General features: G+C 42.3%; 1 protein-coding gene across 2 annotated transcripts in view; it reads right to left on the reverse strand.

Moving 5' to 3' along the window:
* Positions 1–429: 429 nt before the first annotated feature.
* Positions 430–17315, reverse strand: part of rtn4r (reticulon 4 receptor) — a 45646-nt gene continuing 28760 nt past the window's right edge. The window contains exons 1-2 of one of the 2 annotated variants that reach the window (XM_071483676.1): positions 13081–13356; positions 430–2513 (exon numbers count right to left, since the gene is read on the reverse strand). In XM_071483676.1, coding sequence (XP_071339777.1) covers positions 1132–2513; positions 13081–13108 — 1410 coding nt within the window. In that variant the 5' untranslated portion in view covers positions 13109–13356 and the 3' untranslated portion in view covers positions 430–1131. Of the gene's footprint in view, positions 2514–13080; positions 13357–17315 lie in introns of those variants that run through there. The other variant, XM_071483677.1, reaches the window with a different exon arrangement.

Consider the following 17315-nt stretch of genomic DNA (forward strand, 5'->3'; position numbering starts at 1 on the left):
CTTAAAACAAAGTCCCCTTTAATTTAGTTTTTCTTCACCTCATTAAAGCAGTACACCAGCAGCAGAGCAGAATAGATTTTCATGAGCTGTAAGTATTAAGTGCAAGAGGTCCAGTGATTCTCTTCACTGTTTTGCTTGAAGCACTGGGGTGGCAACAAATGGTTAGTTTCATTAGTCAGTAATATATCAATTATTTTGTGATTACTCAGTCACTTAAATGTCTGAAAATACTGAAAATGTCCTTTAAAATTCTACAGTAACCCAAAGGAAAAAATTAATTTAGTTTTTCTGAACAATCGGTCAAAACCTAAACAACATCATATTTACATTCTATAAAAGAGAGAAAAGCAGCAAAACTTCACATTTGAGAAACTATGAAGACCATGTGTCCTGTCTTCTTTGAAAATACCACACCATTTCAGCAAGATCTATGAAATAAGAACTTTTATTCATAATATATTCATACTTGTACACAAGTAAAATAAAATGCATATCTATGGTTCCTTTGCAATCTCCATAAACAAACTGACAGCATTCTTTTGGTAAATGCTACCCATATATCCTTTCTGTCATGAAAATAGAACTGAAACTGGGGGAGGTAAAACATTTGTTTTTATAAACATAAAAAAAAAAACAAACGTAACATTACCCAACAAATGCATCACTTTGAATAAATAATGGGGGAGATCTTTTATCTTCAAGGACCCAACATTCTTTGTGTGCGCTCTGTGTCCGATTTTCTATATTTGTTTTTTTGTTTTGTTTTTTTTTTTGTTTTTGTCTTTTTTTACTTTTTTTTAGTCGTCCGGTGGTCTGTCTAAGCAGCAAAAGCTTTTGGGAGGGAAAAAGGGAGGAGTCCCCCGAAGTGTAGCTTAGACACAGTACAGTTAAGTACATAGAGAACAAACAATTTTGGGCACCAATTCTTTATATACATTAGATCTGTAGTGTTCTGTAAAGGCATCCATTTGTTAAATGTACTCTAACATCCTCATTATTGTTTGTCGTCACCCATGATGGGTCAATGAGACTTGCTTTTCAGTCACTGCCTGTTGTAGATGTCACTGCATCTTCTGTATCATTGTCATGAGCATCAACAATCTTGAGTCCTGTATTCAGAGATCAGGAGTCCTAAGACATGGCTAGAGATATCCAGATCATGGGAATGAAGAGAAAGTGAAGCACTTGCAAAGTAGAACCCTGGCCTTTGATGCAATGGGTGTCTGATTTGGGCTTTTTGGAACACTTCTTTTTCTTTTTGTTTGATGCTGTAGATGATTCCAGATTGTCTATAAGGTCAGGGTTTAAATTTTCCAAAGACTTGTCCAGGGTGTTGGACAAGGTTCCCAGTGGTCCATCATTCTGCTTGTTCTGGGTCTCGTTTTTTGTTCGTTCCGGCTCTTTATATTTAGTCTTGGACATGTTCTCCTTTTCCTTAAGAGGGTTGTTAGTGATTTGGCGGCTCTTGCCAGACAGGATAGAGGACTTGTCATTATCTCCAAGGCAACACCTGGGAATGGTGTCACCAAGAGGATTTTCGGTAGAAGGGAATTTCCCAGACTGTGCCTTGGAGCTGAAGAGATTGGTTTGGATTTGAGGCGTTTCCACACACCCCTCCAAGTCTTCACTTTTCAGACGTTTCAGGTCCTTTCCTGCTAGGAAATCAGGAATATTGCATTCCAACTCAGAGCTTGAACCTTTGAAACGTTTGAACCAGTCCCACAAGGTCCTAGCCCGGCAGTCACAGATCCACTGGTTACCATTTAAACGCAAATACTGCAGGGACACCAGTGGGTCCATAGTCTCCCCGGACAAGACAGTAAGATTGTTGAAGAACAAAAACAGGGATTTCAGCTTACCAAGTTCATTAAAAGCCCTGGGTTGGACATAGATAACCCGGTTCTGGTGTAGCAGTAGCCGGTCTAGATTGATTAAGCCTCGAAACATGTTGTCCGTTACTATCTTGATCTTGTTATTGTGCAGGTAGAGATAGGTGAGGTTGGCAAGGTCCATAAAAGTGTCATCATGCAGGGTTAAAATGTTATTGTCCTGCAGGTAAAGGTACTGTAGAGAGAACATTCCTCGGAAAACCCCAATGGGGAGCTCTGACAGGCCACACCTGTGCAGGTGGAGGCTATGCAGCTTAGTTAAGCCCCGGAAGGCTGTAGGGCTGATGGTGCGGAGGTTGCTATTGTCTCCAATGTCCAGTTCCTCCAGTTTTTCCAAGCCGTAGAAGGCTCCAGCCTCGATGTAGCTGATGTTGTTGGAGTACAGCCAGAGAACAGTGAGATTGTGGCAAGAGCTGAAGCTGGTGGACCTCACTACCGTTAGCTTGTTGGACTGGAGGAATATCCGCTGGCTCCGCACAGGGATCTCAGTAGGGATGGAAAACAGTCCTTGTTGTTGGCAGGCCACGGTGGGCCTGGGCTCACTGTAGCACACACACTTGGCAGGGCAGCTGTCAGTTTGAGGCACAAGGTTCAGCCACATCACCAGAAACAGGAGTCGCCCCCCTAAGGAGACAGAAAACAAGACAGTTGATTAGAAAATAAGTCAGAGTTCTAATGTAGTTATCAAAATCAGTCAAAAAAATAGATGAATTTAGTTCAGGAGTTAATATGCATAGTATACCTTTTTTAAATGAAATAGATGTGTAGTTTTTGCATTTTATTATGTTTTCAAAACAGTCAGGACATTACTGTATGATAAGAGTAATAGTTAATTTGTACAATGTAAGCCAATAACACTGCACATACCATCATATTAAAAAATGGACAAAAAAACCAAAACACTTTCATACATAAAGTGTAAAGTTAAGCACATTCCAAAAGATTAGGGATTCCTCTGTGATTCAGCATGTATTTTAACAATGATATTTTCTGGATCTGGGGACACATCTCCTCCCCGCTGCCTCTACTGACGTGAAGACCTAAGCAGCTGAAGTGAGTCCTATGAAGGCAGGCTCATTTAAAGTTGGGTGGATGGCTTTTATGTGGAATTAGCTTGCTGTAATAGGGTGGACATAACTAATGGCGTTTCAGCATTCCTGAAGTTGACATTTAGCCTGACGTTGGGAGATAAGCTTTCATGCTGGGGTAAGAGATGGATGCCTGGGGCCAAGATGGAAAGAGGGCTACAGAGGCCCTGCTAGAGTTTCCACTGAGGAGCCATGACTGAAGCATTTTTTTTCTAAGTGCAGCATGAAGATGAGATATACAAGAGGTGTGGTAGCACTCAGAGCGAAGCTTGTAAGATTCTTGAATGTGTTTGCCCTGAAGGCATCCATGTTTAAAGTAAGACGTATTCTGCATTTGCTCACATTAATTATTTCTGCTTGTCCGCTGCCGTGGTTCAGATCAGCTTGCTGTGCAGCAGCATGATGAGTGAAATGGGCTGGATTGCCACATGAGAATGATCACTTCTGACATTACACTGTTGTAGGTACAGCTGTGGTAAAAATGAAGTGCATCTATTGGGGCTCACACATTCCTTCATGTAGTGATGAACGTGTCAAAGTGTCACAAGACTGTCTGGTATCTGCCCATAACGGCAGGTACTCCTCCAAATTTCTGAATTCTATTCGATTCATGTCTTTGCTGAGGATTCCCAATCTCTGCACCCATGCACATTTGAGGAATCCCAGGCTTGCAGGCATGACAGGTATAGCGAGGATCTTGGAAAAATGCATGAGTCTTACTCAGCCCTTCCTCCCTTCCCCACTCTCCCTCCTCTCATTCCCCCTGCAATGTGTTTTGGTGCAGCTCATCTCTGGACCTTGTTAAACGAAGCTCTGGTGTGGCCTGACAGCAGCCCTCTGCTGCACTTTCCCTCCAATCTCCCTGCTCAGCCGTCAGACTGCCACCGGAAAGCTGTCAAGACTTTCCACTCTTTCTGCATCGCAGCACTTTTCCCTCAGCACTCCCTAACAATAGCAATATTTTATCGCACAGCATGCTTCATGTATCTGTTCCACTGTCTTCATTTTTTTCTGCTGTCTGCTGTCTATTCATTAACAGGCTATTTCCACCCACGCATTGCATGTCAAAGCCGGGTTTCCTCAGCTCTCTGCATAATGTGTCTTGTCTTTGTTAGCATCTGTTGAATGACAGCATAAGCCCCGCAATGTCATCAACTCCATCCCAATTATTTTTCGCTCACTAACAGCTTCTTCACATCTGCACCACGCTGATTGCATTACCATATGTTACAAACATAAATCTAGGAGCGGTGCCTTCCTGACACCTTTGTGCTGTTTCGCTTTTTCTTTCATGATCACATTTCGGAGTAACCTCTGCATGACTTCACAGTTACACCTCTTATCTTTCACTCTGGAGACTTGTATTGTATCTATACACAGCTGATGTTAGAGTTGTGTTCACACTATTGATCGGCCAACCAGCAGCGCTGCTCTATCCACTTATATTTTCATCACTGCTTCGTTGTCTTTGCTTCAAATCTGAATCATAGCAAAGATTATACCAACTAATATTTGGCTGGCTGTTGTTGAGTTATTGACACAAACTTTAATATCTTAAAAAATATGACAAGGTTGCGTCGAAAAAAAAAAAGAAAATCCATTTCTTATCGTCTTCCGCCAGCTTCGGTTTCAACACTTAATCTTCCCCTATCTGCTGTGTCAAAACATCGCCCTGAGCACTGCCTTCCTGTTTCAGACCCTGCCAGTGGCCTCTCTTCTGAGAGCTATATTATTGTACAATAGCAATCATCACTCTGTTTAAGAGCAGACAAGCCTCTTTGTTTTCTCCTGACTGACACTGTGGCCCCTTTAGCTTTGAGTAAAGTACATCATTTAACCCCCCCCCCCCCCCCCCCCCCCCTCGTCCCCTCTCTCTCCTCCAAGACAAGCACATCTATTTACAATGGGAGCCTGATAATATATGGCTGGAGAATTGCAGACGACCGCTCTACTTCGGCGGTGCGGCTTCCTTGCTTGACTAATTAAATTATCTGTCAAAACAAATCCTCCAAAATCATGTGATGTAGCTGAGGACAGTCCGGTTAGGGCATTCAGTGGGGCTGATATTGGTCTATTGGATATTGGCCTCTCAGTGTCCCTTTGCTGGTGCCTTGACGGTGAAGATATGATTTCATTCAGCCAGCTTCAGCCATGACAATCTGTACAACCTGCAGTGAAACCTGTTAACAACTCACTTAAAAGAATTTCATCACCATGGATTTCAGGAAAGTTTTTGCCTTATGGTCAAAAAAGGAGACTTAAATATTGAGAGAAAAAAACTATTTGGACATGAAAGAAGTCAGTGTTGAAGAAAATGAATACCAGATAAAAAAAAATACAGTGCTCTAGTAGTAAAGGACACTACATTCAGTTGCAAAAACAGAGATGCCCACAGGGTTGGAATGAGTGGGTGCAGACAGCTTTGTTTACTTATCATAAGAGTGCATCACTTAATCAGACTCCTTGCTGATTTGCATGTGTCCCTGGCATGTTTGGAGCCCCGAACAGCCTCTCAGAGATCAGCGCTTTGTCTTATTGTGGAAGTACAACATGCATTTGAAAGCCCTTCCTCATGCACTGAAATCCGCAATGAACAAAGAGGGCACGTCAGGACAGCACATTCAGAGGGCGTCCGATTCATCACGGTGGCTTTACTTTGAAGGGCTGGGGATTGGGCAGGGATGGCTAACATGACAGTCTTATCCCCTTGGCCCAGAGTGGAAGTGATGTCTCTGTCAGAGATGAATCACAGCACTTCTCCAGAGGGACCCCCTGGCCTCTTTCTGGAATCGTACATTATTGTGTTGCTCAGAGGCGGGCCTGCATTTAATATAGCCATGATCCCTCTCTGTAAGGTCATGTATCTTGTGTGAATCCATCCACGCATACATAAATTGTTTTTATATCATGTTGAAATGAATAACTTAAGAGAAGCTGTATGGGATATGACAGTTGTATGAAGCCAAATTTCCAAGCAGCCTGTGCAGCTGTAAAGTGGCTTTGCAAGCAGAGAGTAATAAAGGGCAATAACTGTGTGGCACAAACTCACAAACACAAAGTTGTTATGAGCAGGAATCCAAAAATGGGGAGATTACATTCTACCACAAAGAACAGATTATGCCTTGTTTTTCTTCTTCAGAAAGCACAACTTTTTATGTTATTTTAAGATTTTTTTTCAAACTGCTCTTTGACTTCCAGCTTGGTATTTACTGTATAGTCAGAGGCTGGTGGCAGGGACTCCACCATCTTCTTAAATCAGTTATTATAGCACTATTTTTTCCCCCCTATGTTTATTTGCCTCCTCTTGTGAGGTAAATAAAGAATCATGAGAGAGCAGATGTGGTTTTGCCATGTGTTGTTCATTTTGAGAGTGGTGTCAATTTGACATCGTGGAGAAGAGAGGACTTGGCGAGGGCACTGCTATGACTGCGTGCGGAAACATCAGTGTCGGGAAATGTTTGGATAAGAGTGTTCCAGTGAAAGGGTTCAATAGGGTCTACCGGGGAACTTCCTGAAAAGGTGTTTTGCATCTTTGTCAAAAGCTGTTGAATGAACACTATAAGAGAGGAGATCTTGACTGTATTAGTGAAAGCGCTTTGCAAGTTTGACTCAAGAGCTTGTGTGTAAACAGTTTCTCTCTGTGCACGTAAAAACTGATATTAAAGAGCACTTCACCTGATGGGGTAAGACTTCTTTTCTTAGATAAAGTAGATAAGAGAGAAGTTTTTCCCTCCACACTCTCTAAAGCTGATCGCTAGTCGTCGACTGTTCTGCTTCCGCCTGCTCTCCCATCTGGGGCTCATTACCATTCTCCACTCAAAACGAGTATGACTTGTGAATCAAGCAACCTGCTAATGGTGAAATGCTTTTAAATTGCGCATAAAGCAGGCAGTTATGCAAAAAATTTTCCTCAATCACATTCACCCACAATACCAGCAATTTTTATCTAAATTCAGGCCCACCTTTGGTGATTATACTTGGTTCAGAACAAACAATCCAGACTATTTCTTCACCAATGCATTATTCAAATAATGCAGGTGTTTCTCCTCAGGCTTCGTCCACAGTAGAAGCTGACACAGAGACGGCCCAGCACTCTTTTATGAGCCACAAAGTCGACTCTTCACTGCGACAGTCTGAAAAACTGGCGATAACGGACACAGGTTCATGTCCTCGACACCTGAGCGATTCGTCGAGCCTTTGCTTTTGGCTCTGATGGGGTTTGAGTGACACTCTCCTGGATGTTAAGCAACTAATTGTCGCTCTTGTTGCCGTAGATGAATCCCTTTTCATGTACTTTAACTTTTTTTGAGCACATCCTAAAACCACTACCTGTACTTTCACTTATGTAGAGCTTTTGAATGGCGAGAATTACAGAGTAGCCTACAGTTACACTGTCATGGCAGACCAGGAGAATATTCCATTTAAGTTTGCTTTGAACCTCTTTTCACTCATAAGCCTGTGAAAAAAAGTTTTATTATGGGGAGGAAATGGTGTTCACTTTCAAGAGCATCACTGTATTGCAGAGGGATTGGTCAGTAGGGCATATTCATGTGGAAAAGTGATCAGACAGCCGAACTGGCCCGTTTACTGTGGCTATATTTGCCCTGTCACTGAGAGTATAATGTTGAAAAGAACTACTTTTCTTCTTCTTCTCGATTTTTAGCACAAAGTAATATTTTTTCACTTATATTCCACTTACATTTTCAACCTTGATGCTGTCTAATTTCACTTTCTATTGGTGTCTTAGCTACAATGGTACAATTTTGGTGGTAATGGTACTTTTATATTGAAAAAGTTGCATATATTTCTGTATCTCACTGTGGACCTCATTTGTCTTCAACCCACTTCCCAAAAGAAGGTGCACACACACATCAACAAAACAAACATGCAGCTGAGCGTACAAAGACAGACTTGTGCTTGCCCTTACAACATTGATGAACCAGATGCCATGATCTTAAATAAAGATGCACACATCAGATCAAACAGGTTATTTAGGACATGATGGACTAGCGAGCAGAGCCGGAGTCCCTCGGCTAACCGTGGAGAGGCTCCAGGATGTAGACGAGGACACAATTAGAAGATGAACAGGGTGCAGGGGTGGGGGGACAGATGAGGTTCTGTTTGACACACATCTGACACAGCACTTGCCCAAGCAGATGGCTCATGAATAACTGAAGGAACCGGAGGTCGGCTGGCAGAAGGTAAAACACAGTCTGCATGTGGAAAAAGGCGGTCTTCACGGACCTACATGCATGTGTGCGCACATGCAAACAAGAAGTAGCGTGAGGAAAAATTAAATCAATATCAGCGCACATACAGTGAATAGCTCTGGCTCGGCACAACTGCGGTAGGCAGACAGTTGTCATGTCATACTACTGAGAAGTGACAGCAGTAACAATAGGCAGTGGGTTGGCAATATCCTGACACTGAGGGAATGAGCTCACAATCAGAGGGCTGTCGGATCGAATCCCTGCTCGACTGGTGAGCAATTGGACGGGAAAGTGGAACTGAAGAGTTCTCCCTTTCAACAACTGCCATCAAATTACCATCGACCCTTGAGTGGTGCACTGACCTCCCAGCTGCTCAAACACTTGCGCAGTGGGCTGTCATTCCAGACTGTTGTGCTCGACGTTTAGTAAATTGTTGCTGCTGTACACCGTGGTGACAAGAAAATGATAAAGTACATTTACTATACTTTGAATGGAGTATTTTACATTGTGGTATTGTTACTTTTAATTAAGATTACACTGGTGATTTAGTATTGCACTTTGCAGTGGAGGACTGAGATAGATATAAAAAAAAAAAATACCAGTCAAAGTCGATGCAGCAGAGGCTAAAATATTCAGATTTTTATTCTCTAGGTCGAACTCCACAAACAATTGATCCCATGTCTACTACTGCAAATCAAAAGCTATTCTTTATTACACCTTTCCTGCCTTGTGAAGGCCCACTTCTTTCAAACCCCATGCCAGTTTGTGTCCCAGGTTTTGTGTTACAAATTTGTGGTCTAAAAATCTAAGGTTGAGATACTCAAGCGTTTTCACAGACTGCGTAGAACTCCTCATGACTATTAAATAGTCTATGATTTGTACAATTTTTTAGGGGTATTTGAGGCAGTATTCTGCCACTATCAATCAACTTAGTTGCTGTAAAACGGCAATGCTTTTTCTTTTAAGTTGCATTTAAACAGAGCTAAAAGAGAGTTAGGCATGCTTAAATGCCACTACAGTGGATTAATTGTAGCGTGGTGGCATAGTGCCACTGGATTAGAGGGCAAAAATGGCACATTCCTCACCACTCTATTGTATAGTTGGCAGCAAACCAAGTCGCCCTCAGTGCTGCTACAGCTCACTATGCAATGTTCCAAGGAAGGCGTTGGGAGTCAAGTCTACCCGTGAGGTTTTGCAGAATGGCTCAAATCCAGCTCTGTGCCCGCCTCCACATGTCACAGACATGGGCAATTTTCCCATGTGAAACCATGTATAATGCATAATTCAAATAATGTAAGCTGCAAATAATGCAGGCATCCACCGAGCATGAGTGTGTGGGGGTGTCCAGATGTATTCCTCAAGCCACAGAAGTGCAAAAACTCGGAATGCCCTACTTTGGATTTTGTGCTGTGCGGGGAGCAAGTAGTGCAGCCAAATGTTTTTGCTTAACAGAGTGCATAAGACTTTATCTTATCTACACATGGCTGGAGGGAAAATAAATGAGGGAAGCTCATACAGTGCATGCCCCCATGCGTCTAGTCGTTGCTTAGCTCTGAAGCGGACTTTATCACAGGTGTTAACAACATTTTAGCAGGAATCCTTGTTTTTGTTCAAAACTAAGCCTGTCACCTTCCTCTTCAGAGGATTGCAAAGAAAAACAAGTTTGAAGAAGCATGGTTATAAAATTTCTGATCTAACTGCTAATTGAGTTATAATTGAATTACAGACTATATATACAGGCTGACAGCATAATCACATCTACCATGACACTTGGTAGCTGTGCCACATATGGGTATTTACAAGGTTAGACTACCAATGCCATTGTTTGGCATGTGAATGGTGCTACAGATGGCACAGTTACGTGGATTTTCTTTCGTGGAGCGTCGTCACCACAGTCCCAACATGCTTCGGGGTAATGTAAACAGAAAGGAAAACATTTTCTTGGAATCACTGAGTTAACTGTGGGCTTCACCTGAGCCCTGTTTTTGCCCATACTGGTTTACATCCTGTTACTTCTCTAACATGCATTTTTGCATTCGTAATTAGCATTTCATGTTTTCACTGTAATCACTGGATAAATTGAGTGAACTGATTCAGAGGAACACAGTCTCCTAAAAATTATGCTTAATTATGTGACCAAATTCATTTCCTATTAATGTAAATGAGGATATGTTGTCAATTTATGTATTTGGCAAGGTGCAGCATATTTGTTTTATGCCAAAAAGATCTGCTCTTACAGCACTATATCCACATGTAGCTACTACAGCATTATGAAACTTTTTAATGGTTATGTTTAGGCACTCACAGTGTTTGGTTAAGATTAAGGACAGATTGTGGTCTGGTTTAATACAGAAAAACCCCACACCAAATCCACCACAGCCCACTCCTAATGAATCTGCTGGTGTTCTTGAACACAGCGCATTCATTAAAAAATAAATAAATAAATAAACCAGATCCAGCCAGTGACTGCATGGCCACCACAACGTAGCTGGTAAAAGAGCTTAGTTGTATATTGTGAGGGGAAAATAAGAACTGTGAGAAAACAGATGTGTTTTGTCCTGTGTGGAGTTCATTGGTTTCGGAGCATTATCAATCCCATATTTGTGCAACCAAGAGGACTTGGTGAGGACATTGTTCTGCTGTTGCAGTTACTGAGAACATTAAGGGAGAGAAAACATAATTGTTGGGAAATGTTTGGATGGGAGTGTTCCAGGAAAGGGGTCCAGATGGCCTTATTGAGCAACTGTCTGCATTGTTTTTTCTGCATCTTTGCCAAAAGGTGTTGACTGAACACTGTAAGTGTATTAGTCAGAGCACTTTACACATTTGACCCAAGGACTGGTGTGTAAACTGTTTCTCTGTCCATACCTAAAAACTTATATTAAGAGACAGGACAAAGTCTTTCAGAGATGTCAACTGTCAACAGAAGTTGGTTTCACTAAAAAGACTAATTGGATTCAGAAATGTAATGTATGACATAGGTCCCTATATCAAGAGTAATGCTGCCATATATGTCAGCTATATATCACACATATAATTCTTCTGGATATATGAAGATATAACTTCATAGCATAGATGAAATACCCTTAGTAAAATGTGTATATTTACATATATTAAAAATATTTGTATAATGGATGGATGGATGGATGGATGGATGGATGATTTTAATTAATTACTTATGTCTTATTAACTTAATTAAAACATTATTGACAGGCTTTGGGATGGATACGTATTTAATCCATGTAACATGTCCTCAATATAAGCATACATACATAAACCTACATATTTGTATGTGCTAGATATTAATGTCAATATATGAATCTGTTTTCATTTCCAATAGGCTTCATTTGCAATTTTTACATATGGGTTTTTATTTTATATGCACATATATTTCATATATGAAAGTGCAATATATGTACATGTATTACATTTGGATATTGGCAATATGTATATTATGTATGAACATTCCCATTTGACTGTGTATCATTTTTTTGAATGAGTTTCTTGTATTTCAGGTGTTCTAAAAAAAAAAAAAAACCATGATTCACCACTCCCCAAACTGACTCAGGCTCTCTCACATAATTCCAGGGCTCTCGTATCATCAATCTAAAATGTGAGGATTGCAAGCCCTCACTGTTAATGCACTACACGGGCCTAATGAATCACTGCTGCATTATCTAAAAAGGATAACAGCCCCAGTAAATATTGGATGATCGCTTCATATAAAGCTAACACCTCCTCGTGTGAAGTGTCAGCTGGAGAGGGAGAGCGCAGTGACAGCACCCACAGGCAGCCTCGCAGATTTGGGCACGTGAAGATGAGCAAACACACTGAGGTGGTCGGAGAGGAGAACATGCTGTAAGGGCTGGTTACACGGTTTGATGCTAGTTTGATGCCATTGTAGTTGAGCTGTTAAAGAATGGTCTATTCTGTTTTTCTACACCTGGAGGTAGAGCTGCCGCAAACATTATCCAGTCCTCATCTTCCTGACAGCTCGATTCTAGACTTCTTGTGCTTGTTGAGGAGAGACTAGCTCTGGATGAAGTGTTTGTGTCAGTTATAATTGGTCAAAGATTAAGTGCTTGTTTAATGTATTTTTTCCCCCAATGTAGACTATGCCAAAGTCATTCTGTGAGTGATCCATTTAGTTGGCTTATAGAATTGCTGTGGAGGAAAGAATGAGGGGGAAACCAAACACGGATTTCTAAATTGCCAGAGCTGTTACTGCTTTGTTCTTGACATGGATGCCAAACTTCACCTTGCAGAGCTTTTGTCCTCAGGGTAGAAACAGCTGCACGCACACACATTAGTCATTCCAAGGTTATGCATAGGTGAATGATCTGTACAGCACAGAGAAGTGTTTTGAGTAGGTAGATTTTTGTCATTCATGTGAAGATGTGATGAATGATACAGGTGGATCTACAGCCTGAGGGCAGAAGGCAGTGAAAATGAGCCAAGGAACTTCACATGACAAACCATCACTGACACTCTTCTTTTTTTTTTTTTTTTTTTTTTTACTGTCATGATGTGTCATCTAACCTTTCTCAGTCTTCTCCTGTTTTGCAATATTGCACTCTGCTGGACTGGCGAGCTGACTATGCAGAGCGGCTGCAAACGTGTCATCTGCAATCACCTCAAAACCAGAAGACCTGACTGAGAGCGGGCGAGCCCAGAAAGACATGCTTCAACCAGCAAGTGCAGCTTCAAGGAGCATCACTGAACTCATCCTCACTGAAGTGGATACAATGCTTACTATGCCCATATGTCATGGCACGCAAACACACACACACACACACACACACACACACACACACACACACACACACACACACACACACACACACACACAAATCCATATGGTGAAAAAAAAATACATGCATTTAGATCTCCTACCCCAACATCCATGTGTATAATCAGCCATGTAAGAGATTTCCAAGTCTTGTTTGATTATAAAGCAGGTCTAGGTTCTATATTGATACTGTGAAAGTATCAAAGCCTCAGTCCACAGAGAAATATACATGGCCTGTATTCAGAAACTGAGCCTTAAAACAAGTCTTCAGGACTTTTGTAACTTTGGGATTTCACAACGAAGCAGTCACCTCCCTCAGCCCCACTCCAAGCCCAGCCCACCTGGACCCACGGTCCAACTTTTCTGATTGATCAAAAACTCACTCACAGAAACCAAATCCTGCAAACAGTCAGCAAATCAGAAGAGAGACTCAGAGCCTCTCTCCTGATTGGCTCACTGACCAGCTGTTACTCGAGCTCCAGAGAGAAGCCTGAGAGAGGAGATGTAAAACTACACTGAGATGGTTTTTGGTACTAAAAACCAGAGATATATCTTCTTGTGTAGTGTGTAGTGTAAAATGTGGGACCTTTAAATTTATATGTCTATAGGACATCACCTGTCTTAAAAAGGCATTAAATATCAGTAAATGCAGTCACAAGAAAACTAAATGTAGCCTGCACGTTATCTCTCAAACACAGATAATAAATCCTCAGCTCTGTGTCTGTGAGTAAAGCAGTGGTTGAACAAAGTACCGACTCTAACAGGAAGTCAACTGATGCTGCAGAGTTACATTTCACGAGAAAAACTCAGACAGAATTGAGATGACAGTGCTCAGCAAGCTGTTATCTCTGCTGCTGTAGCCACAACTACACCGTGACACATGGGAGAGTTTTCATTTGGAGGGGGATGAAAAGGAAATCACGGCACATTTTAATGATGTGTGAATGGCAGAGAGCGACTGGATTGCTGTCCAAGAAAGGGGAAGTCAATCAGCTGGAAGAAGATGAATGGGGAGAAATGACTGGGGTAAGGTGGGCAGGTGGCGCTGAGTTTTGCGGTTTGTAGTGACCGACCGGCTTGTTGCTGGCTCGCGGGTGGCATTTACAGAGTCTGTCTCATCACATCAGAATGTCAGCACCTTTAATCTTGCAACTCACTTGCAGCACATTGGATTACCACACCTCACACAACACCACATGCTCTGAAGTACCATCACGTAAGGCAACCATTAGTTATCCATTATCTCTAACAAACGACTGTGTAATTTCTTTTTTTCAGTCCCCGTGCGTGACTCATCAGGCGCACAGAGGAAGGAATACAGAGACGCGGTGCACCCACAGGCATCTGGAGGAGATCGCCAGGGGAAGAGGGACGTCCTGAGACTAGCAGAAAATGAAAAGAATAGGATAAATAAATAAATTAGGCAGATCATTGTGCGAGCGTTAACTAATTCTGGCCAGCTTTCTTGTAGATCCATCTATTTTGGATGTGTAGGCAGCCTCGGAGGCATGGTGACCTGAAAAAAGACAAGCCTCTCCCTTCCTTTCATCTTTTGAGTCGTTTCCTGCAAGCAAATGTATGAGGGCCAGTAACACGAGGCCTACCTCTGCTGTTCTTCCCTGTAAAAAGAGCAGCTCTCACAGCAGTGCTTTTTTTTATTTTTTCGACCATCACATTGTATTTTTTTTTTTTTTTTTTTTTTATTTGTTACAAGCCTCTCTTTCCAAAATAGTTGTCAGAGGGTTACGTTAAGATTTGTTGCGCAATAAAAAGTATTGAAAATCCGGTAAATATTTGTGGAGGCTGAAATACTCTGTGAGCATATGTAGGTGGATTTTTGACATTAGTGAGGTATAGGATCTCATATCTTCCTCTGCCTCCGCATATATCTGATTCATTCTCTAGCCTAGACCTTTCACTTACACCCAAAGCAAGTGAAAACTGTAGCTGTGTGAAACTGAATTTGGCCTGCCTCTGACTCAAACAGTATTTACTGTATATTTTAAAGCACAGCGCCGAATAGAGACCTTAAAGCAAACACTAGCAGGTCTCTGTTCTCTGCTATGCTTTAAAGAGAAATGACAACCTTGCAGCATCTTGACTGAAAGTGAAACATCACTTTGTGAGTGTCGTTACAGGATTGGGTGAAAATAGGAGGTGAATAAAAAAAACAAAACACTTGGTAAATGGAAAAAATAAAATAAAATAACTGAAGTACATAAAAAATAAAATAAGGTAAAAGAAAACCCATGACGATACTCATGGGGGTGTAGAAGAAGCCAAAAAGGCCCATGCCAGAGACAGTCTGGGCACTTTCATGTAAAGGTTACAACGCTACTCGTCAGAAAAGGTGGGCAAGACTTCCGAAGTTGGATTTCATCAACCATCACTTTGAATCCTGTGTCCAGAGGACGATGGCCATCTGCTCCTCTTTCTCATAGTTTCTCTTCTAAATGCCATAAACCGAAACGTACAAGGCAGGGATTCCACAAGAAAGCCGGCCATCTTATCTTCCTGCGAGGGATCAGGCGCAACCTAACTGCAGGATCTCTGCAGTGCACCACAGCAAAGGCTCACTTAGTGACTTTGAGGGTTTTGTGTGTGTCCCATGGGGATTTTTTCTTTTACTTTCAAAGGGTAAGGGTTGGGGGAGTGGAATAATGGACCCGTGCATGCAGATATGATTTTAGGGACATTCTCACTTTCTGCCCCCCCTCCCAAAAAAGAGAGAGAAGAAACGGCAGCGGCCTGGTTGGTTTAATAAGCCCACTTCAGAGAGTGTCTTATAGCGAGAGCTAGCTCCTTTGGAAGAATGAAAGGAGAATGACTTGTGCATTATTTACCACCTGCCTCAGTAGCGCTGCACCGTGCGCAGACAAAGCGGGCTACTGCAGGAAAATGGATTTTTCTGCAGACGAGCTCCGATAAGGATAGAGGGATGAAAGGATAGAAAACAGAAAAGGAGGGGGATGAATGCAGAGAGACATTAGTAAAATCCCCACCCATCCAACCCCAAAATCAGTTATAATTCTTTGCACCAGCGTGTCTGCTATCTGCTCCTCTTCCTCCCTGTTGGCCTGATAAAGGCACTTCTTTACATCAGAGGCCTCCACGGATCAGTCACCTTTTTTACCGGAAAGGTCGAGCGCTGGCCTAAAGCTCAGCTCATGCTGGGGAGTCATCATTCCTGTTCTTTATCTCCCAGGTGAGGGATGATCCAAGGCTGAGTGCCATGCAAGTCTGCCCCCAATATGGCCCCTAACCCCTTCAGCACCCCTCACACCTCCTTGGGCTGCATCCACAGAGATAGGAGAGGAGCCGGTGACGTATGAGCACCGGTTTCACAACACCTCACGGCAAAGCGACCATCAGATAACACCAGAGTAAAGATCCAACAGTGGCAAGTAGTCACGGTGGCGCTGCAGTACCTGAGCGATGCGTTGGCCAGGCTATCTCCCAACACCCCTCGCTCCTGAACAAGTGAGCCGCGAGATGAGAGGCAGGGATAAACACGTCAGCATATGGCAGCCACCTGAGATTTTCCCTCTACCTCCCAGAAAACAGAAAACTCCTGCAGTCTGCACAAATCACTTCCCTGGATTCCAGCACAGGTGTGTCTGTTTATGCTAAGGTATCTACAATTGTATGTGTGCATCGCTGCTGTTCTTACGGTCCCAAAATGACTGTACCACTGTTAGTGATGCGCTGGCGCAATTTGCGTGTCACTGTACTGTGGGACGACCCAACTGACAAGACTTCCTGCTCTGCTGCCTGGCTAATGAGTCATTCCAGCCCTGGAGAAAAACAATCTGGTATTTTTAAACTGCATCCTTCAGCTGTTCCTTTCTCCCTGGAGCTCCAGTTTGTAAGCTCTTGGTGGATTGTAGTAAGAATGCCACTTCTAGTGCGTGTGCTAATGGGCCTGACGTATCTGAATAATACAAATGCATTACAGAGCTTTTAATGGTACTCTTCGTCCATCCATGGCCTGCTGACTTAATGCACTGCACAATGCAACCAAACATAACGTAGTTCAGATCCTAACCAGTAGATGAGTGTTACAACTTGACAACACACTAATATCACCAAAGGGTTTTAAATACTGGCACAATTGTTAGTATTAGGTAGGTGTGAATGTCCCTTCACATTTACCCAAAGGTCTAGATTTGAGGCTCTAAACAACAGGACAAGCATGTGAAAATAAAAGAGGTAAAACTATAGCTTTCAACACATTCAAAGTGGCAGCTAAATGATATCCAGATTCACATTTCCTTTAATGGTCATTTTTATGTAGGTACATAGAAACAAAATAGTGTTTTGCATAAAAACACCAGGCGGA

This window comes from Trachinotus anak, unplaced genomic scaffold (assembly GCF_046630095.1).
Source record: "Trachinotus anak isolate AG129_WGS33_773 ecotype Australia unplaced genomic scaffold, CSIRO_AGI_Tana_v1 ptg000008l, whole genome shotgun sequence".
Taxonomy (NCBI): domain Eukaryota; kingdom Metazoa; phylum Chordata; class Actinopteri; order Carangiformes; family Carangidae; genus Trachinotus; species Trachinotus anak.